At 46.7% G+C, this 22,652-nt stretch overlaps 2 protein-coding genes across 2 annotated transcripts in view; one reads left to right on the top strand and one right to left on the bottom strand.

Annotated features, from left to right (window-relative positions):
* Positions 1 to 8,400, bottom strand: part of LOC142484846 (uncharacterized) — a 33,881-nt gene extending 25,481 nt beyond the window's left edge. The window contains 1 exon segment of the mRNA XM_075584080.1: positions 8,308 to 8,400. Coding sequence (XP_075440195.1) covers positions 8,308 to 8,326 — 19 coding nt within the window. The 5' untranslated portion in view covers positions 8,327 to 8,400.
* A 120-nt stretch (positions 8,401 to 8,520) lies between these two features.
* LOC142484843 (uncharacterized) overlaps positions 8,521 to 22,652 on the top strand; it is a 31,620-nt gene continuing 17,488 nt past the window's right edge. The window contains 6 exon segments of the mRNA XM_075584077.1: positions 8,521 to 8,619; positions 11,653 to 11,759; positions 12,347 to 12,463; positions 18,202 to 18,261; positions 18,896 to 19,043; positions 20,196 to 20,303. Of these exon segments, the coding sequence (XP_075440192.1) occupies positions 8,601 to 8,619; positions 11,653 to 11,759; positions 12,347 to 12,463; positions 18,202 to 18,261; positions 18,896 to 19,043; positions 20,196 to 20,303 (559 nt within the window). The 5' untranslated portion in view covers positions 8,521 to 8,600.

Raw genomic sequence — 22,652 nt, 5'->3', positions numbered from 1 at the left:
CCTGCCTTGGACTCCTGCTTGTGACCCCTACTACACTCGTGCTGTTCCGGCCACCGAGATCCTACCCGCCACAGGAGTCTCCCGTGACAGAAAGCAAAGGCCACTTCTGGACCTCGCTGGAACAGATTCTTCTTCTGCCTGCACCCTTTCCTGCCTGCTGCTGCAGACCACATCCGCATGGTTGAAGAAAAGTACTTTCGTTTCTTTTTTGGAAATCCCAGTTGGGAAGGTTTTTTTTTTGCTGCTAAGTGTTCTGCAAGAATTATTGCGTTCATAACGAAAAAACATTTTTGCTGAGACTAGAACTGTTGCTGCAGAGACAAGTGCACCTTTCTTTGAGATTTTTCTTTTGTGCAGTGCCTGGGTTAACCCTTGCAGTACCTGTTGCCACCTTTTTAGACTCTGACTTTTCATTCCCTGGACAAGGCTTGTCTCTGCATCCCTGGTTGGACCACTGCTGTTCACAGGGTTCCCATTTCAAAAGACAAGAGTGCTTCCATTATTTTGTAACTGCATACTGTGATTTTTTCCTGCAATCTGTAGTTCTTTCTATGATTGGTTCTAAGGTTTCCGGTTTACCTGCAAGTTACCCTAAAGTTTGTTTCTCTGTAACCTGTGATATCCCTACGCCTGATATCAAAAGTTTCAGATTTAACTGAAGGGTTCTCTGTCTGATATTCCTATGTCCGATGTCAAAAGTTTCAGATCTAACTGCAAGTTTTTCTCTGTATTAGTTTCCTGCTGTCTATGATATTTCTATGCCTGATTTCTAAAGTTTCAGATATAACTACAGGTTTCTCTGTCTATGTTTTTTCCTTGCATTTATAAATCTCCGTGACTGATGCTAAAGTCTCAAAGGGTCAGCTCTCCTATCTTGTCTCTCTGTGTCTAATATTTCTGTTGTTCATTCTAATGCTTCTGCTTTTAAGACACATTTCCTCTTTACTGGTTTCTTGGGAAGTGTGGTTTCCCCATGTCTGAAATTATGGCTCCCACTCAAAAAACAGTCTTGAGCAGTAAATGTGAACACAGTACCACTGATTCTTCAGAACTTCTCAAAGCAAGGAAGAAAAAGAAAGATGTATTTAATCAAGAAAAAGATGTCCTAACTCAGACGCTTCAATCTGCACGGAAAGAGATTGATTGTCTTCATGGACGTTTAGATAAGGAGCAAGAAGCCAAGGCTGCACTACAGAGCGGTCTTTCCTCAGCAATTGCTCAGTGTGTTCTCCAGGAAAAAGAAAAGCACCAGTTGGAGAGTGACCTGGATGTCATGTCAGGTGAGCTGGAGAGGGCATATGCTGATGCTGCTGAGGATCAGCGCCTCGCTTCTAAAAGTAACGAATTCCTGGAAATCTCTATGAAGGAAATTGACAGGCTTAATACAGAGCTTAAAGTCTCCCAGGAGGAGATTTGCTACTTCAAAAAAGAGATGGAAGTCGTTCGGGAGGAGAGATGCTACTTGAAAACAGAGATACGTTCTATGAGAGACGCCTCCGAAGAGTTAAATAGAAGGTTTGAAACTATAAACCAAATGAGTAAGAACTTCTCTGTTCAAGCCAGTGAAGGAGATAAAAGACTCCATGAATCAGAAGAGGAGAAGAGACTATTGATAGAAGAAAAGTCAAGGATGCAATTAGCACTGGAAAAAGCAGAGGGTGACTGGGAAAAAGAAAAATATCAGTTGGAGAATGACAGAGTGATCTTGTCAAGTAAGCTGGAGAAGGCCTACGCTGATTCTGTCCAGTACCAGACTTTCATGGCTCAAGTTGACGCAGCACTGGAAGCATCTCAGAAAGAGGTTCACAGGCTTACTACAGAGCTGGAAGCCTCTAAGGAGAAGAGTTGCCACTTCAACACAGAACTATGTTCATTGAGAGAAATCTTCAAGGGTTAAATATCAGTTTTGAAACTGTAACCCAAGAGTGCACGAATCTCTATGCCCAAGTCAGTGAAGGAGATGAGAAACTCCATGAATTAGGAGAGGAGAAGAAACAGTTGGCCCGGGAAAAAATAGACGTGCAGACAGCACTGCAGGATACAGAGAGAGTGCTGCAAGAAGAACGTGTCTCCCTGGAGCAGCGCACACAAGCAGAAAATATGCTACAGAGTCAGCTGCAAGAACTGCATATACATCTGCAGGACACGAAAGAGAAAAGGGTGAATGCTGAGGAAAAGCAGCGAGTTCTACAGGAAGAAAGTTTCCAGACTGCCTACAAGGTAAAAATGCTGCAAGAGTATCTGAGTACCCAGTGTGTTCCCAAAGAGCAGCATGAGGAGCTGAAGGCCACACTGAGCATAACCATTGCCTCACTTGAGGAAGAGCTTAGAGCCCAGGTAACCCTGTATGAGAGGGAGCACAAGGCGGTCCAGGATCTGAAGCAAGACTTAGAGGAGCAGAAACACTGCTCCATCCTTAACAGCCAGTACACCCAAGAGAAAGAGACCTGGAAAAGACAAGCTGCTGAGACCATAGCAAAGGAATTTGCAGAGCTCCAAGACGTGATGAGGGATGCATGGAAGCGAGCTCAACATGATCACAGTGAAGAGAGGAAAGCCCTGAGAAGAGAATTGCAGGATGCACTTAAGCAGGGATCTCTCACTGAGGAGTGGAAATTGCAACAACACCTACAAATGAAAGAGCTAAAGCTGACAGCTGAACACACATCACAGTATCTCACAGCGCTACAGGCGCAGATCGCTGAGCTCAAGACACAGCTTGCCAAAAAAGAGAGGGAGGAGGTGTCCGTCCGTCAAGTGGCTGGCCTGACACTGCGCTGTGGGGTCAAGGTGACTGATGCCTGCAAAGTGATTAATCACACAGCCCATGAGAAGGCCCGGCTGCAGCTGGACAAAGTCTATGAGGCGTACCGGCAGCTACAGGTCAGAAATAAAGAAAAAGAAACACATTTAAGCCTTGTTCTAAGTCTGCTGGGAGATATGGAGTCACGACTCCACTCCAAAGAAGCTGAACTGACAACTGCTTTGAGTAGGAAAAGAAGTGCAGAAGGACAGCTTCAAGAGCTGAAAACACAAATAGCTGGTCTTTCATTGGGTGATACCACAAGATGGCAGTCACAAAAAGAGACCACGAAGAGTGAACTTAATGTCCCCATTGACTTGTATGGAGAGTCTGATGCACCTGTTCCTAAGGCCCATGTTCCTGATGTCCATGACACTGTGATTGAGTTGTATCTACCCATTGGGAAGTTCCTGATTCCAAAACTAAAAGAGATATGTTGGTCACAAAAAGAGACCACGGAAAGTGAACTATATGTCCCCACTGGTGCATGTGAAGAGCCTGTTGTATCTGTTCCTGATGCCCCTGCTATGACGTTAGATGGATTCCTTGCGAAGTTCCTTGCTATGCCTAATGTATCTGACGCTGATGCCTACGCTCCTGTAATAAGGATAAATGCACCTCTCACAGATTTCCCATCAGCACTTGACATACACACTAAGTTGGCCTTCCATCAAGGTTTCCCTGAAGAGCCTGGAGGATCGTCCGGAGAACGCTCTCGAGAGGGGGGAGTAATGTCAGGGTCTCCTAGACCTCCTGCCTAGCCATAGCTTCTTTGTCCACCGGGTGTGCTGCTGCCTTCTGTTTGCTCTGGGTTCCTCTGTCTGCCTGTCTGTCTTCTTGTTGCTCCTGTCTCTGTCCTTTATAGCTTCTGCTTCCTGGTTGTTCAATTGCCTTTGCTTGAAGTCAGACTCCTATGCACATGCCTCTGATCCTGATCTGTACCTGTATTATAGAAGTCTGTTCACAGTAAAAGCCCTTGCTGGTAATCTGGCTTGTCCCTGTTTGTTCCTGTTCTCAGTCCCTGCCCCCAGACCTGTCCTTGCTCCCCTGTCCTGTTCCAGTCTCCTCGTTGCCGACCTCTGCTTGTTACCTGACTTCGCTACCTGCCGCCTGCCTCGGACCTCTGCTTGTTTCCTGACTTCGCTACCTGCTGCCTGCCTCGGACCTCTGCTTGTACCTGACTTCGCTACCTGCCGCCTGCCTTGGACTCCTGCTTGTGACCCCTACTACACTCGTGCTGTTCCGGCCACCGAGATCCTACCCGCCACAGGAGTCTCCCGTGACACCAACCTTTTTTTGAACAAATCTATTGTATCTGCCATCACAGTCTCCATGGGTAATGAATTCCACATTTTAACTGCCCTTACTGTAAAGAACCCTTTCCTTTATTGCTGGTGAAATTTCCTTTCCTCCAACCTTAAGGGATGGCCCTGAGTCCTTTGTACTGCCCGCGGGATGAATAATTCTTTTGAAAGCTCCTTGTATTGTCCCTGAATATATTTGTATATAGTTATCATATCCCCTCTTAGACTCCTCTTTTCTAATGTAAATAAATCTAATTTAGGTCGCCTCTACTCATAAGTTAGAATGTCCATTCCCTTTTATTAATTTGGTGGCTCTTCTCTGCACTCTCTCTAGTTCCATAATGTCTTTTATTAGGATTGGTGCCAAAAATTGTACTCTATATTCAAAGTGTAGTCTTACTAATGCTTTGTAAAGGGGCATAATTATGTTTACTTCCCTTCCATCCATTGCCCGTTTGATGCAAGATAAGATCTTGTTTGCCTTTGCAGCTACTGCATGACTATGGGCACTATTGCTAAGCCTGCTGTCTACAAGCACTCCTAAATCCTTCTCCATCAAGGATTCCCCCAATATATCTCCATTTAATTTGTAAGTCGCCTTTTTATTCTTGTATCCCAAAACACAATGCCAAGGAGGAAAGACATCAGCAATGATCTTAGAGAATAAATTATTGCTGCCCATCAATCTGGGAAGGGTTATAAGGCCATTTCCAAACAATTTAAAGTCCATCATTCTACAGTGAGACAGATTATTCAAAAGTGGGAAACATTCAAGACAGTTGCCAATCTTCCCAGGAGTGGAGGTCCTAGCAAATTCACCCTAAAGTCAGACCGTGCAATGCTCAAAGAAATTGCAAAAAAACTAAGAGTTACATCTCAGACTCTACAGGCCTCAGTTAGCATGTTATAGGTCATGACAGTACAATTAGAAAAAGTGTAGAATAACCTCCTATGGCGCTGAGGGTAGAGAATGGGATGGAGTCTTGTGCAATGGTTTCTTCTTGTATGGGTAACCTCAGAGAGGGGGACAAGAGATAAACAAAAAAACACCACAATAGTGTATTACCCTTGAGACAACATATGCCGTGGTGGACAAGATACAAAGAGCATTTATTGGTTAAAACAATTGTAACCTCAATTGATATAAAACTTATGTTGAATTAATAAACAGTAGATTATTCTCCTGCTGAATAAGAAAATCCCTGACGAAGAAACCCATCAATTGGAGTTTCGAAACACGTAGGAAGGATTGTGGTCATCCAGGGACACCGTAGCTGTGCATACCAGACGGTGACGTCAGCGGAGGAGACGTTTGAAAAAACTCTGTTGGCAGCAAGACCACGAGGACTGCAGGAGATCTCCCCGCACTAACGGACGTTCTGCACCCCACGGCGAGCGGCTATTCCTGGCAAAAGACCCCGAACCACTGCACATGTCCTACTCATGGACGGTGAGTAGGATTTCAGTTTTTACCAAACGGCGGAGCAACACAGCTTCCTTAAGCACAAGCGCTTGGGAGCTTTTTCTTATTCAGCAGGAGAATAATCTACTGTTTATTAATTCAACATAAGTTTTATATCAATTGAGGTTACAATTGTTTTAACCAATAAAGGCTCTTTGTATCTTGTCCACCACGGCATATGTTGTCTCAAGGGTAATACACTATTGTGGTGTTTTTTGTTTATCTCTTGTCCCCCTCTCTGAGGTTACCCATACAAGAAGAAACCATTGCACAAGACTCCATCCCATTCTCTACCCTCAGCGCCATAGGAGGTTATTCTACACAAATCTTCTCATCTGGTTGGAAGATACCGGCTCAACCTCTCAGGCAGCTCCAGGACTACCTTCATCACAAACTGTATCACAGGTTTTGTTCCACTGTTTGTATCACTGTATAATATTGTTTACACTAGCGCTAATTTGCACTTATTATTTTACCACAATTAGAAAAAGACTGAACAAGTATGGTTTGTTTGGATGGGTTGCCAGGAGAAAGCCTCTTCTCTCTAAAAAGAACATGGCAGCACGGCTTAGGTTTGCAAAGTTGCATCTGAACAAACCACAAGACTTCTGGAACAATATTCTTTGGACAGACGAGACCAAAATTGAGATGTTTGGCCATAATGCACAAAGCCACGTTTGGCGAAAACCAAACAGCATATCAGCACAAACACCTCATACCAACTGTCAAGTACGGTGGAGGAGGGGTGATGATTTGACCTTGTTTTGCAGCCACAGGACCTGGAAAGCTTGCAGTCATTGAGTCGACCATGAACTCCTCTGTATACCAAAGTATTCTAGAGTCAAATGTGAGGCCACCTGTCCGACAGCTAAAGCTTGGCCGAACTTGGGTCATGCAACAGGACAATGATCCCAAGCACACCAGCAAATCTACAACAGAATGGCTGAAAAAGAAAAGAATCAAGGTGTTGCAATGGCCCAGTCAAAGTCCAGACCTTAACCCGATTTAAATGCTGTGGCTGGACCTTAAGAGAGCTGTGCATAAACAAATGCCCACAAACCTCAATGAACTGAAGCAAAGAAGAGTGGGCCAAAATTCCTCCACAACGATGTGAGAGACTGATAATGTCATAGTTAACGATTACTTCAAATTATTGCTGCTAAAGATGGTTCTACAAGCTATTGAACCATAAGGTATACTTAGTTTTTCACACATGGCTTCTCCATTTTGGCTTTATTTTTGTTAAATAAATCATGACACGGTGTAATTTGTCATGTGTTGTTGTTCATCTGACGTTGTATTAACCTAATTTTTAGACCTGCAAAGGAACAGACGATTGTTATTATGTCCTGATATGTAAAACCATAGAATTCAAAGAGGGTGTACTTTCTTTTTCACACAACTGTATTACATGTTGGTGCAGGGGTGCACAATCATTTCTGGGGTAGGGAAGGGGGTGGCAGTTACAATGGCCTCACGCTTCCCCGAAGTCATTTAAATTAAAAGCCGGGAATCGCGTGAGGCCACTGTAACTTCCCTTATCTTGCATTCCAGCGACACATCGCTACGGCAACCAGGCATCAAATAACCTGTGGCGTCATTTGACGCTGGAGCTGAACGGAGAGTGGGGGGTGGGGGGGTAGCAGGCAGGGGGTGCAGGGAGAAAAGTTTGCGCTCCCCTGTGCTAGTGCATGATCCCGTCCTATTTGAGATTTCTAGCTTTCTCCATGGTCTCCCAAGTTGATCTCTGTCTCTGCCTACCTCTCACTTCTTGATATGACTGTAAGGACAAGTAAAGTCATGTCCCTAACTGCAGAGGTCACCACCACGTGCTGAAACACTTCCAGAGGAACCAGAAGCATTGTTAGAGTATCTGAATAACTCGTTGGTGATGAACAATGACAAGAAGCAGATCACTTCCTCACATCTGTCTCTCCCACTGTAAAGTGTCACAGATAGAGAGGACCCATAGTCTTTCTCTTCTGTACCTCACAGTAACACCATAGAATTCAAAGAGGGTGAATTTTCTAATTCACACAACTGTAAGTGCTACATTAAATAGGAATAATGAGAGATGGGAGAGGTGTGATAAAAACCAGTAGAGCCGACCGGGCGTGTCTGCGAGTGCGTGCGTCAGAGCTGAGCGCGTCTAGGGGGGGGGAGGGATGTGATGGGGAGAGGGGGGTAAAGAAAGTGTGGGTGCGGGGAAAGGGGTGGTTAGGAGAGAGGGGGGAGTGTGTGAGGGGGGGCAGTCTGCGCGAGGGGGGGAAATCCGTGTGAGGGGGGGGCAGTCTGTGTGAGGGGGGGGGCAGTCTGTGTGAGGGGGGGGGCAATCTGTGTGAGGGGGGGGGGGCTGTCTGTGTGGGGGGGGCAGTCTGTGTGAGGGGGGCAGTCTGTGTGAGGGCCAACATCCATTCCAATCAGATATCACAACTCTGTATATAATATTCTGTTTCTGTATTTCTTATAAACCTTTAAAAGCTTGTAACATGTCCCCTGTGTATTGGTGCAATAACAGGTCTCATACCCCCTTCCATGTATGTTACACACACAGCTTCCCCCCTTCTCTGCCCCTCACCCAGTGAGAATATTTAGCAGCAGCCATTCCCATGTGAGGTGGGTGCATGAAGCCCCCATGTAATAGTCAGGTCTCTGCACACAGTGTAACAGGAGATTAATGTAATCAGAGCCTCTGTGTAACTATATTACATACACATAAGAAACACATCACCTCCTACCTGGGGGCAGCTGCAGCATGTGGGGGAGGGGCTCTGTGCTCTGATTGGCTGCGCTCTGATCACATGGCACACAGCAGCCAATGAATGCTGACACCCTGAGCCTTTGCACGAATTGGCTGCTATCTGGCTTTTGATTTCCTTCTCAGCAGGGGCTTCTGGGAGTTGTAGTCCAGCTTCTGATCCTTTGTTGTAATTCTGAAGGTAGCAGGACTAGAAATCCCAGATTACTTGAGAGCTCATGACATCACTCAGAGCTCAGCCAATCAGAGCACAGAGCCCCTCCCCTCCCCCACATGCTGCAGCTGCCCCCAGGTAGGAGGTGATGTGTTTCTTATGTGTATGTAATATAGTTACACAGAGGCTCTGATTACATTAATCTCCTGTTACACTGTGTGCAGAGACCTGACTATTACATGGGGGCTTCATGCACCCACCTCACATGGGAATGGCTGCTGCTAAATATTCTCACTGGGTGAGGGGCAGAGAAGGGGGGAAGCTGTGTGTGTAACATACATGGAAGGGGGTATGAGACCTGTTATTGCACCAATACACAGGGGACATGTTACAAGGTTTTAAAGGTTTATAAGAAATACAGAAACAGAATATTATATACAGAGTTGTGATATCTGATTGCAATGGATGTTGGCCCTCACACAGACTGCCCCCCTCACACAGACTGCCCCCCCTAACGCAGACTGCCCCCCTCATACAGACTGCCCCCCCCTCACACAGACTGCCCCCCCCCCACACAGACAGCCCCCCCCTCACACAGACTGCCCCCCCCTCACACAGACTGCCCCCCCCTCACACAGACTGCCCCCCCCCTCACACAGACTGCCCCCCCTCACGCAGACTGCCCCCCCCTCACACGGATTTCCCCCCCTCGCGCAGACTGCCCCCCTCACACACTCCCCATCTCTCCTAACCACCCCTTTCCCCATACACAGGGGGCATGTTACAAGGATTTAACGGTTTATAAGAAATACAGAAACAGAATATTATATACAGAGTTGTGATATCTGATTGCAATGGATGTTGGCCCTCACGCAGACTGGCCCCCCTCACAAAGACTTCCCCCCCTCACACAGACTCCCCCCCCCCCCCGTCACACAGACTTCCCTCCCCCTCACACAGACTGCCCCCCTCATGCAGACTGCACCCCCACACACTCCCCCTCACTCCTAGCCACACCTTTCCCCGCACCCACCATTTCTTCAACCCCCTCTCCCCATCACACACCCCCCTCTCTAGACGCGCTCAGCTCTGACGCACACACACACCCCCTCACTCTAGACGCACTCGGCTCTGACGCACACACTCGCAGAAACGCTCGGTCGGCTCTACTGGTTTTTTATCACACCTCTCCCATCACTCATTCTTATATAATGTAGCAGTTACAGTTGGGTGTAGCGGGAGGCCTCTGTAACTGCCACTCCCCGTCCCCCAAGAAATTATTGTGCACCCCTGCACCAACATGTAATACAGTTGTGTGAAAAAGAAAGTACACCCTCTTTGAATTCTATGGTTTTACAGGACATATTAACAATCGTCTGTTCCTTAGCAGGTCTTAAAATTAGGTAAATACAACCTCAGATGAACAACAACACATGACATATTTCACCGTGTCATGATTTATTTAACAAAAGTAAAGCCAAAAGGGAGAAGCCACATCGTTGCAAGATCTCTCACATCGTTGTGGAGTAATTTTGGCCCACTCTTCTTTACAACGTTGCTTCAGTTCATTGAGGTTTGTGGGCATTTGTTTATGCACAGCTCTCTTAAGGTCCAGCCACAGCATTTCAATCGGGTTAAGGTCTGGACTTTGACTGGGCCATTGCAACACCTTGATTCTTTTCTTTTTCAGCCATTCTGTTGTAGATTTGCTGGTGTGCTTGGGATCAATGTTTTGTTGCATGACCCAATTTCGGCCAAGCTTTAGCTGTCGGACAGATGGCCTCACATTTGACTCTAGAATACTTTGGTATACAGAGAAGTTCATGGTCGACTCAATGACTGCAAGGTTTCCAGTTCCTGTGGCTGCAAAACAAGGCCAAATCATCACCCCTCCACCACCGTGCTTGACAGTTGGTATGAGGTGTTTGTGCTGATATGCTGTGTTTAGTTTTCGCCAAACGTGGCGCTGTGCATTATGGCCAAACATCTCCACTTGGCAACTGTCTTGAATGTTTCCAACTTTTGAATAATCTTTCTCACTGTAGAATGATGGACTTTAAATTGTTTGGAAATGGCCTTATAACCCTTCCCAGATTGATGGGCAGCAACAATTGCTTCTCTAAGATCATTGCTGCTGTCTTTCCTCCTTGGCATTGTGTTAACACACACCTGAATGTTCCAGACTAGCAAACTGCCAAAACGTCGGCTTTTATACAGGTGGTCACACTTGCTGATGATCAATTAATCAAGGACATTTGATTAGCAGAACCTGTCTGCTACTTAGCATCTTAATTCCTATGGAAGCAGTAAAGGTGTACTTAGTTTTTCACACATGGCTTCTCCATTTTGGCTTTATTTTGGTTAAATAAATCATGACACAGTATAATATGTCATGTGTTGTTGTTCATCTGAGGTTGTATTTACCTAATTTTAAGACCTTCTAAGGAACAGTCGATTGTTATTATGTCCTGATATGTAAAACCATAGAATTCAAAGAGGGTGTACTTTCTTTTTCACACAACTGTTTTACATGTTGGTGTAGGGGTGCACAAACATTTCTGGGGTGGGGGTGGCAGTTAGAAAGGCCTCGCGCTTCCCCGAAGGCATTTAAATTAAATGCCAGGGATCGCGTGAGGCCGCTGTAACTTAACTTATCTTGCATTCCAGCAACACATCGCTACGGCAACCAGGCATCAAATGACCTGTAGTGTCATTTGACCCAGGAGCTGAATGGAGAGGGGGGAGGGGAGGCAGGCAGGGGGTGCAGGGAGAAATGTTTGCACTTCCCTGTGCTAGTGCATGATCCTAACCTGTTTGAGGTTTCTAGCTTTCTCCATAGTCTCCCAAGTTAGTCTCTGTCTCTGCCTACCTCTCACTTCTTGATATGACTGTGATGGACAAGTAAAGTCATATCCCTAACTGCAGAGGTCACCACCATGTGCTGAAACGCTTCCACAGGAACCAGAATCATTGTTAGAGTATCTGAATAACTCATTGGTGATGAACAATGACAAGAAGCAGATCACTTCCTCACATCTGTCTCTCCCATTGTAAAGTGTCACAGATAGAGAGGACCCATAGTCTTTCTCTTCTGTACCTCACAGTGACACAGCCAGAAAAAGCCCTTATTGCTTGAGATCTGTAGATCTTACCCATTCTGTTTGGTTCCAGAGCCCACCATGGAGCATCTGACTAACTCGATTATGATGGACAAGAAGCAGATAGCTGAGGAAATCTTGAATCACACCCTAGACATCATCTACCTGCTGACTGGAGAGGTGAGGGCTTCTACAGAAGGTCATAAGGGCACCCCTCGTATCTCCTTCTGTATATAAGGACCCTGCAGTGCATCTGTGTTTCTTTGAGATTACATCTGTACCTCCCACTGAAACCCCATGTTTGTTGAAAAGCACAAACATATCCGCAATAACTTTAAATCACAACAGTATTATCTTCTAAATAAAGTAGCACAGATTATATTTTAGTGCAGGATACTGTTCTGTTTGAGGCTTCCTGAAATGTGGTAACTTTCCTCATAGTATTTCAGGTTGGTCTCTCTCCTATTATTGATGTGATAGGACAAGTACAGTCACTATTCCTAACTGCAGAGGTCACCAAGTGGAGAAACACTCCCACAAGAACCAGAGCTCATTCTTGGAGTTCCTAAGTAACTCACTGATGATGAAAAAGTACAAGGAGCTGATGACTCCCTCATATCTGTCCCTCCCACTGCAAAGAGACACAGATAGATATGCCCCATAGTCTTTCTTCTATGTACTTCAAAATGCACAGTGACACAGACAGAAAATGCCCTTATTCCCTATATCTCTACTTCTGACATCTCCCATGTTATCTTTTGTCCCAGAGACCATTCTTGGAGCATCTCACTGACTCTCTGATGATGAACACAATTAACAATGAGAAGATGACTGAGAGGATCTTGAATCACACCCAGGAGATCATCTACCTGCTGTCTGGAGAGGTGAGAACTGCTGTACAGATGCAGCGGCCGTTATTCGAACACATCAGGCGTTGTATACCTCGGAATACCCATGTCATGGCACGGGATTTCTTCCAAGTGTACCGCCCCTTCCCGTCTTAGGACGCGAGTGCAGAAAATTGCATTTTAGTGTTAAACACTGAGATTGACACAGTAGCACAGTACTGTACACATTACATTTCATTGCACAAAAAGAAACAGAATCCATGCACAAACAAAGCAACAACGATAAGCGTGTGTGCCTGGGGGGCGAATGGCCACGTTAATGCCGCGTGGAGTACAGCAGCGCACACGAAAACGGCTCCGTAATTTGTTCGAATAACGGCCGCTGCATCTGTATAATGTCATAGTGTCATAGCGCGTATGTGTGTTACTTTGAGAACCGATGTCCAGAGACAGATGCAGTTATTCAATGACAGAGCTTGGGACAGACAAGACAACTTTGTGCATAGGGAGAGCACAAAATAATAAAGGGACATGACTAGGTAAAAGGAGAGAACAGATAAAGTTGATCAACCATGAGTTTGGACACAATAGAGGATTTTGCTAGTGAGCAGATAGTTCCATTGATTGGCTTTTGTCGGAGATGAAATGAAGGACCGACCAGCCACGTTACCAAATACTGTCACAAACATATATCACCTACTTGACAAGAACCCTATAATTGTGGAAAGCCTGCAAGAGGCGAGACCTACAAAAAACAATCGATCTGGAATGCTATGGCCGCATGTAGAGTGCAATCACGGAAGCTAAAAGTCAGAAAAAGGAGCTCACAGAGCTCTGGCGCATCCAGACATTCATTTAAACAAGACAACACGGGCAAGGGCCAATTACTGTCGAACAGAGCCATGAAATTTAAGAGAGCCCATATTGAAGCGGAGGAGCAAAGGGTCACGGCTGCATCCACCGCTGCCTCTGCACGTTGGAACAACAATTTGGAAGCAAACTTAGAGGTTTACATGTAGAAAAGGAAGCAGTTGCTGCTGAAGCCCAAGGTGAGATCTTTGAAGCCAGAAGACATGATGGCGGGGAGCACTGGAGAAATCCAATAGCTTCAGAAGATCCAGCACACCAGAGACTATTTAATAAGTCATGCCAGTATGAACGCCAGTCCACCATCTCTACCCGATGAGAAGGGTATTACAGATGCCAAAGCTATGGAGACTCAACATGAATTAGAGGAACAGCATCTTCAAGCATAAGCTACATCTACCAGAGTGAACCACACATGCACTACACCAAGCTCGCAATCAGGTTAACACAGAGAACACCCTTTCTCATACTTACACACACTCACATTACATCCACTGCACATAAGAGACGACTGCATGGTTCCCCTCAGCAAGGACTATTCCACATAACATATACCCAACACACACACCAAAGGCATCCAATAAACCCTTCTCCACCTTACGATTCAATGTTGTGAACCAATATGATGGACAGAGCAACATACCCAACTACAACAGCCCACATCTTCAGCCCTAGGTACACCAACCGTATCTAGTACAAGCTATTTAAAGAAACGAAAGACCAGTCACAAGATACAAAAATACTAGAGCACCTATCTCAGTCCATATGACACACGTGACGCCAACAGAGTAGTTTTTCCTGAAAATTGCCGGGTACCCGGTGGAAAAATAGAAAATTTGCAAGACCAGGTACCAAGTACCCGGGCCAGACAGCTTTGAATTACCTGCAGCCGGCAGCAGAGGGTGAGGAGAACCACGGTAACATTGTGGGAGCAACGGCAGACATCCTGGTGGCGGTGGCAGCAGAGAACATCAATTTTGAACTAGTGGGAGCAGCGGAACACATCCTATCACAGCCAGTGCCGGTGGGAGCCGGGGAACGTTACCGGAGCAGGAGCATTAATATTGGACAGCCAGCTCCTTATCCTTCGCAGCGGTCCTCATCACCCTCCACCGCTGGCTACAGGTTAGTCTCTTCTGCTGGTCTTCTCCTGCCGTTCTCCAAGAGGAGGACTGAGGGAGCAGAGCAGAACGGAAATTTCCAGACACCGGGTCACAGCCCCCTGGGTAATTTCTGGGTTCCCAGTACATCACTACCATAGAAGAACCCAGGAGCCTATTCAAGGAACTTGGAGTTTGCTTCAAATGCTGCGCTTCCACAAGTCACCTCTTCAGAGACTGTAAAGACGCTATCAAATATACAGAGTGTGACAGTGACATGTAGCAGCTTTATATCCAGAAACAATTAAACCTAACTGACTCAAGGCCCCCAACCCTGTTTCAAAGTATGGTGGAGAGGGAGAAGAGAAAATAACACCACCATCAGTCACATCCAAGTGCACCAAGGTTTGTGGACAAGGGCGTGATGCGAGATCCTGCTCTAAAATATGTCTTGTAGTACACCCCGAGTGACAACCTGAAAGGGCTATAATAGTGTACACTATCATTGATGATCAAAGCAACTGATCTTTAGCTAAGTCAGAGTTCTTTGACTTGTACAATATATAAGACAATGCTTTCCCCTACACACTCAGAACATGCGCAGGACTGATGGAGACAACAGGTAGTAGAGCAAATGGCTACATCACGTGTTCCATAGATGGTAGAACAAAAATACCACTTCCTACTCTATACGAGTGTAGTCAGATGCCAGAAAATAGCTAAATTCCCACACCAGACATGGCACGTCATCACCCTCACCTCAAAAGAATAGCTGATCGTGTCCCACTGTTAGACCAAGAGACCCAGGTCTTACTACTGCTTGTCAGGTATATCTTGAGTTTATACAAAGTCTGCAAACACGCAATGGATCCCATAACACCCCGAATTCCCAAAGTCTTGACCTGGGATGGGTGATTGTGTGTGACGTATGCATTGCCAAAGTGCACAGACCTGACATCGTTGATGCCCTATAAACAAACATCGGATAATGGACGTGCATCTCTTTTCAAACCAAGTCCTAACCACTTCGACTTAAAAGTAGGGCTTGGCAAAAAGGAAAAACAAAGGCATATCACTGAAACTTACAGAGATATCTTTACATGAGAGAAGTGTGGAAATGGTCTAGGATGTACAGCATTGCAGACAACAAAAGACAATGATAAACCAGCTCCATCGATGGAAGACAGATTTACTGAGGATGATGGATTAAGACCTCTTTACAGACGAATCAAACAGTTTGGTGACCTGCTTACATATCGTTCACACAGAGGATTTCTCCCGAACAACAGAGAACAGGCCCTCTCTCTAGACTTGCTTTGCTGCGTTACAACTTGGAAAGGAAGCCAGAGACAAGCGTCACTTTATGGACTTCAGGCATAAGATATTCGACAGTGGTTAGCAGAACCCACTCCTCCACTGAAGGAAGGCGAAGAATGCTGGTACCACCATTATTTGGTGTTTACCACCCTCATAAACTTGGTCAAATCCGGGTGGTATTTGATTCAAGTGTTCAATTCCAAGGAGTCTCCTTAAACTATGTTCTCCTTACTGGACCAGACTTAACGAATAGTCTTATAGGAGTGTTAATCTGCTTTAGAAAGGAGGGGGAAGGATTCAAACAGGAAAAAGACGGTGCACAGACAAAAAAAGGTAACGCTGGCCGTGGTGACCAAGAACAATGTTTATTGATTAAAATCCAAAAACGTGGTGCTTGCAAGTTCTCTAACATGTTTCGTACGGCTTAGGTGCTTTGTCAAGCCTTCTGATTTGAGCCGTCTGTGGAAATCCAGAACTGAGATACTCCATTGCTTCATTTCTGTTCATGTTCCTACAATAAAACATCAAAAGTTCAAAGACTCCATTTTGTATGAAATAAGGAATCATTATCTGCCCGTCTTAATTTATTAAGCCTCAGTAACCCTGAGACAGAAATATAGATACATATAGATACAGCTCAACCCCGTTATAGCGCGGTCCTCGGGGGCCACCTGATCCGACCGCGCTAGAACCGGGGTCGCGCTAATTTAAAAAAAAATGGCCGCAACGCGCCCGATCGGGAGGAAGGAGGGAGGGAAGGAAAAGGTGGCCAGAAGCCCTACACGTCCCCCAGCAGCGGCCCTCCGAGTCCAGCCGCAACCTGCTCCTTACCTCCCACACCCACCACCGGCATCCACTTCCTCCCCCACCCCCCGAGGCCCCCACACCTACCGGCCCTCCGTGCACGCCCTCCACGGCATAAACAGTTTTGGGCCTAGCCCATGCGGCCCTCCGAGTCCCAGCCTGCTCCTCACTCACCCCCCCTACCGGCATCCACACCACCCCCCCTCCTCCCGACACCCCTCCTCCTGATGCCAGCTCTGCTCCGATCTCAGCAGCCGACACCAAAGGTAGGGAGTGGGAGGTGTGCTGTGCTGTGAGAGTGTGCTGTGAGAGTGTGCTGTGAGAGTGTGCTGTGAGTGCTGTGTGCTGTGAGTAGTGTGCAGTGCAGTTCGTGTGTGCAGAAAGTGCGTGCAGCGAGATTGTGCGCGCAGCGAGCAGTGTTCAGTGAGTGCTGCGAGTGTGTGCAGTGTGCAGTGCAGTGAGAGTGTGTGCAGTGAGAGTGTGTGCAGTGAGAGTGTGTGCAGTGAGAGTGTGTGCAGTGAGGCAGTGTGAAACAAAAATGTAAATTTTTTTTATTTATTTTTTTATTCGGGGTCCATGCTAAAACCGCGTTATAACGGGGTTGAGCTGTATATAGATATAAATGAATAAACAGAGCCTGTTAAGGTAATTACCTGAATCGTGGTCCCTCAGAATCACAACAAAACACCAAATATCCTAGCCAGCACAGATGACCTATAATAACCACTAAATTGTGCAAATTTTGTATGGGGGTGATGGCTCTGATGGTGGGTAAAATGTGAGATGTGGCTAAATAATATATTGTAAACAATTTTAAAATGTAAAAGTGGTTGGCGCATGCCCCTTTGCAGACTAAAAAAAGTTGCCCACCCAGCTTTACAATACCGGCAAATCGGTGATTAGCTGGCAGGGAACTTCCCACGCTCTGATAGGCTGTAGAGGTTTGTGAATGGGACACTGAAACCCATAAGGAGCCTTCCAGCCAATCAGAGGGGCAGATTCCAAGCGCCAAACCAACAGCGGCAAATTCAAAGGTGCTCTGTGCTCAATAGACGCGAGCCGGCTTCAAAGATTTTGAGTGAGAAAAGTTTCTAAGTCCCGCTTTTTGAGAACGTAGCGGTCGCCGCTGGCATTGCATGCCGAAATCAGTTCCAGGAGTATGTGAGTACCTCCCGGCCATTGGAAAGGGCTCCTACAGAGGTCATTTTTGTGAATTTTGTTTAAAGGACTATTTTATTCTTTAGCCCCGTTACCAGTAAGTGTGTTAACCCTGTAAATTGTGTTACATTGTGTTTATTTCTTTTCCTGAAATACATGACAATTTATTTTACCTCCTTGCTTTGCTCAATCAATGATCCCGGTATAAAAGGTTTTGATAATCCTGGTCTCCCGTGACAGGTGAGCAAACTTTTTACGCGCGAGCCCCCCTTTTCATCTATGATATTAGTGTGGCCCACCCTGCCTGATTTAATCCAAATCCACTTGAGAAAAAAGTTTATTAAATCGGTATCGATATACAATATAAATGTGAATACAAATACGTCAAAAAAACTTGCATAATACAACATTTAAAAAAAAGGCAAAATGTGCCAAATTTTATATGGGTTTTTAAAGTAATTAATTTCCTCTCATCTCATATCCCCTCTCCTCATGTCTCATCTCATACACAACTCTTTCATTCTGTAGGAATACGTAACTGTGAGGAACAATTCCCCCCACAGCAGCATCCACCTGCTAACTGGAGAGGTGAGCACTGCTGGTGCATGTTACATTATACCAGATTCATGACTGTTCTGTCCCAAGTTCACTGTGGCAAGTGAGTAGAGACAGGCAGCTTAACTCACTTCCTTTTGATGCACACAGAGTCCTTATTTTCTTCTGTAATCTCTATTGTAGAACAACAGTAACAAAAAGGAGTGAAGACTGGACAGGTAACAAATATAAGGGAGGGGTCAATTATATTAACTTTACCAGAGGAGATAGGTGAGGTGACTTCTCAAGGTGGCTGCTGGCTGCAAGAGACAGTATGCTTGCCTGTTCAAGCAGGAAATATGACAAGGAGAAACCAACAGCCAGGGGTCTTGGAACATACCAAATCAGAGCCAGTGCAGCATTTGCTAGGCAACAGGCAGACAGGGAGGGAAAGTAGTTACATTAGTAACAATAAACACTGGGGAGAGACAGCAGTCACATAACAGGGAGAAAATACTAACGGGACAGAATAATGACCCTTTACTGACCACGCTCTGTCTGGACCTGTGTGTATTATTCTATCTTCTCTCTGTGATTCTCTGCATGTTGTTGTATTTCTGTCTCTTTATAAGTAATTACAGAATAAATTGCTCTACGTGAACGCTGAATGGGATTCTCTCTCTCTCAGGTACCTATAAGGTGTGAGGATGTTGCTGTCTATTTCTCTATGGAGGAGTGGGACTATATAGAAGGACACAAGGGGCTTTACAAGGACGCAATGGTGGAGAATTACAAGTCCCTCAAATCTTTGGGAATCCCATTAAACAGGAGTTCAGGTAGAACTATGTTTAAAAAAAGTTCATAGCTTCCTGCTAGATTCAATAGAAGTGACATACAGACAAACTCACGTGTAACAAAAATGGTAGAGATGAAAATAAAATAGGGAGGAGAACAAAAAAGAAACAATAGTGCTATTTGTTTCCAAAAGTTAATTGGTGTATTAACTAACATCCAATGGTTGCACTAACGTTTGGGAAGTTTTTTTAAGCATTTAGCATTTGAGGAGTCTCTCCTTTAGGTCTCTCCTTTAGCTCTCCCCTCGATCACTCTCCTGCACAAATCCTCTAGGGTCGCTCAGGCTGCAGACACAGCTTCCCTATAGTGTAGTTTGGATTCCACCCTCTAACCTACTTGCCGAGATGCTCCGTCTGCGTGTGGTTGCACATGCTCACTCAGTCCTTCACGTGCAGGAATGTCAATGGGGGCTGGGAAATGTCTTCTGTTTACGCGGCTATCTCCATCCTACGCATTTCGCCGGGGTACTCAGCTTCATCAGGGAAGCCACAGGGTTGCACTGCTACTAAATCCAGCTGGAAGCTATGAGCTCTCATGAACTTTTTTGGACTTATTTGCTTACCCTCCAGTGGAGGATGGATATTGAGTTGCTACACCAGCTGATTTATTGCTTAAAAGCTATCAATTGTTGTTTTAGTTAGCTGTTTTTTCTTAGAGTTTTTATAGATGTTTTACATACATTCACCAGCATTATATATTTATATCATATATACTTTTTTTCAATATTAATGCACTTTGTTAATCATTTAGTATTTAGTTGAGTAGCGCTTTTTGAATAGTTATATATAGAACTATGTTTGTTTGTTATGGTCTTGAACCAAAATATCCCACTCAAGGTTGATGCCAATTATGTAAAAGATATGATCAGCAGAGACACAAGTTTGCAGTCTCTCTCTCTGCTGTGTTAGCAGAACACTGTCCCAAGTGTATTAAAATGGCGATGTAAACCTTGTGGGTAGAAAACTCTCAATTAAAATGTTTTTCTATCTTAATTTATATGTGAATCCTATGAAGATAGGGTCAATTAATTTTGCGATGGGACAAATCCATAAAAGATTCTTAAGAAAGAATATATATCTTTTAACTGCTATAATGTATGGTGTAAATGTTTAATCCTCTATTGGAACTAACAGGCCTCCACTATGAAAATCTTGATATTGTAACAATTAAAGTGCAGGGAGAGGATGAGAGAGGGGAACAGGATATTCAACCGGGGCAAATCCACCCAGACACCAGTGCAGGTGAGTAACATACAGGATAATAATCTCCATGGAACATGGGTCAGAATTAGTAAATAGTCTCCCTGAGTTCTTAAATGTTTAGTTAATATGACTATGTTTGACTGTTTAAAACCATTTAAAATAGTTAGTATTTATATTCCAATGTTAATTTCTAAAACATACTGTACAGGACACCTACAAGCTCATATTGAACCCCCAAAATAACCACAACATATATATATAAGCATATAAGTGTCACAGAGGAGTGCTACTGAGCATGGCAATATATATTTAAAACCAGAGACAGAACATGAAACACAGACAGAGCTCAGTGCACATCCAATGAAACTTATACATGGTACAGTGCCTAAATATATATGTATAGACTAGCTGAGAGACCCGGCGTTGCCCGGGAGGTAATGAGCGCGCGCGTAAGTCGGTGGGTGTGTGCGCGCGCGTCAGTCGGTGGGTGTGCGCGCGCGCGTCAGTCGATGGGTGTGCGCACGCGCGTAAGTCGGTGGGTGTGCGCGCGTCAGTCGGTGGGTGTGCGTGCGGGCGTCAGTCGGTGGGTGTGCGCACGCGTCAGTGGGTGGGTGTGCGCGCGCGTCAGTGGGTGGGTGTGCGCGCACGTCAGTAGGTGGGTGTGGGCGCGCGTCAGTCGGTGGGTGTGCGCGAGCGTCAGTCGGTGGGTGTGCGCGCGCGTCAGTCGGTTGGTGTGCGCGAGCATCAGTCGGTGAGTGTGCACGCGCGTCAGTCGGTGGGTGTGTGCGTCAGTCGGTGTGTGTGCGTCAGTCGGTGTGTGTGCGCGAGCGTCAGTCGGTGGGTGTGCGTCAGTCGGTGGGTGTGCGCGCGCGTCAGTCGGTGGGTGCGTGGGTGGGAGACGGTGGGTGACTTACCTTGACCGGGTGGTGGTTCCTGGCGGCAGACGGTTCCCCTCCTGGCACTGATATCCCCGTGGCATCTGGCTGGGGCAGGAGGTGGGTTCGGGAAGTTGGCGGGGGGGCAAGAGTGGCAGGCTGGGCACTTCATGGCTCCCAAATTTGTGCAGGGGCAAGAAATGGCGCCGCGCAGGAGACACGCGGCCGCCCCAGCGCGAGCATACTCTCCCCCGGCACCACCCACCCCAAACACACCACCACAGCCCTCCTGCTGTGCTGGAGGCTGCACCACGCGGGGAACCTGCGCACCCGGCCCCCGATTACGGCCGGAGCCCCCACCCCAACCGTCAGCCAACAGTAGCCGGACCACTGGGGGAGAAGGCAGCACCGCCGCGCGGGAGACACGCGCTCCCGGCCGAGCACACCGACCATCTGCTGTGATGGAGGCGGCACTGCGCGGGCAACGCACGCCCCCCATCCGTCGAGTGGGAGGGGATCAAGCGGCCGCACCAACGGCTCCCAGGCATCATTAGGACGGGAGGGCGGCTCGCAACCAGCAAGCGCACGGTGATCCCCCCCCCCCCCCCGTGCCGGCATCAACCGCGCAGGCCCAACCGGACAACGGGACTCCTGGTAAGATCGGGCACAGGGAGAGGGAGGGTGTGGGGGGTGTGGAAGTTGAGGTGCGGTCCAGCTGATGGGGGAGAGTGAGGGGCACCGGGAGGGGATTGTGTGTGTGTGTGTGTGTGTCCCTGTGTGTGTGTGTGTGTGTCCCTGTGTCTCCTTTGGCCCGTCACTCCGCCTCAGGCCAATGAGAGGTGCGGGGGCGGGCGGGCCAAGGGACCAATGAGATTTCCCCTAGGGACACCGGACATCCAGACAGGCATACAGTGCTTTCAATTATATAGTATAAGATATCTTTTGAATAAAATGGTCTTTTCGTTTAACTCTTTGGCCAAAGTGTTGTAAGCCCTTGAGCCAGTACACGGCAGATCACATCTCAAGTGTACCTAACACTAATATAAATTCTTCATAACCTGTGCATTACCAGGAAGAATGATCTATATATAAGTATCAAATAATGTTTGTGTGTGTGTATGTCTGCTGGACAGCTCATTGGCCTCCGGGCAGGCAGGGAGAAGAGACACACACGCACACTCTCCTCACACCGTGACCGCGTGCGCCTCTGACCAACACCGCACACCATGAGCACACACACACACACACCACCCTTCCCCTCTCCCGGTAGCCGTCACTCTCCCCCCTCAGCCGGACAGGCCCCCGCACCTTCCCTGCTGCAAGCTTCCCGGTGGCTCGCGTTCACAGGTGCAGAGAGGGGGCGCATGCGCAGCGCTCCCCGGACGGGATTAGGGAGAGCAGAGAAGGGCTAGGCTCGCAACAATCGGAGGAGCGCGGGAGAGAGGAGCGGTGCTGTGAGTCCTGGCAGAGGGGAGGGGGCTTTGTGGTCCGTACCTTCGTAAGAATACAGGGG

This window comes from Ascaphus truei, unplaced genomic scaffold, assembly GCF_040206685.1.
Source record: "Ascaphus truei isolate aAscTru1 unplaced genomic scaffold, aAscTru1.hap1 HAP1_SCAFFOLD_437, whole genome shotgun sequence".
In the NCBI taxonomy this organism is placed as follows: Eukaryota; Metazoa; Chordata; class Amphibia; order Anura; family Ascaphidae; genus Ascaphus; species Ascaphus truei.
This window is presented reverse-complemented; position numbering and strand designations above follow the sequence as displayed.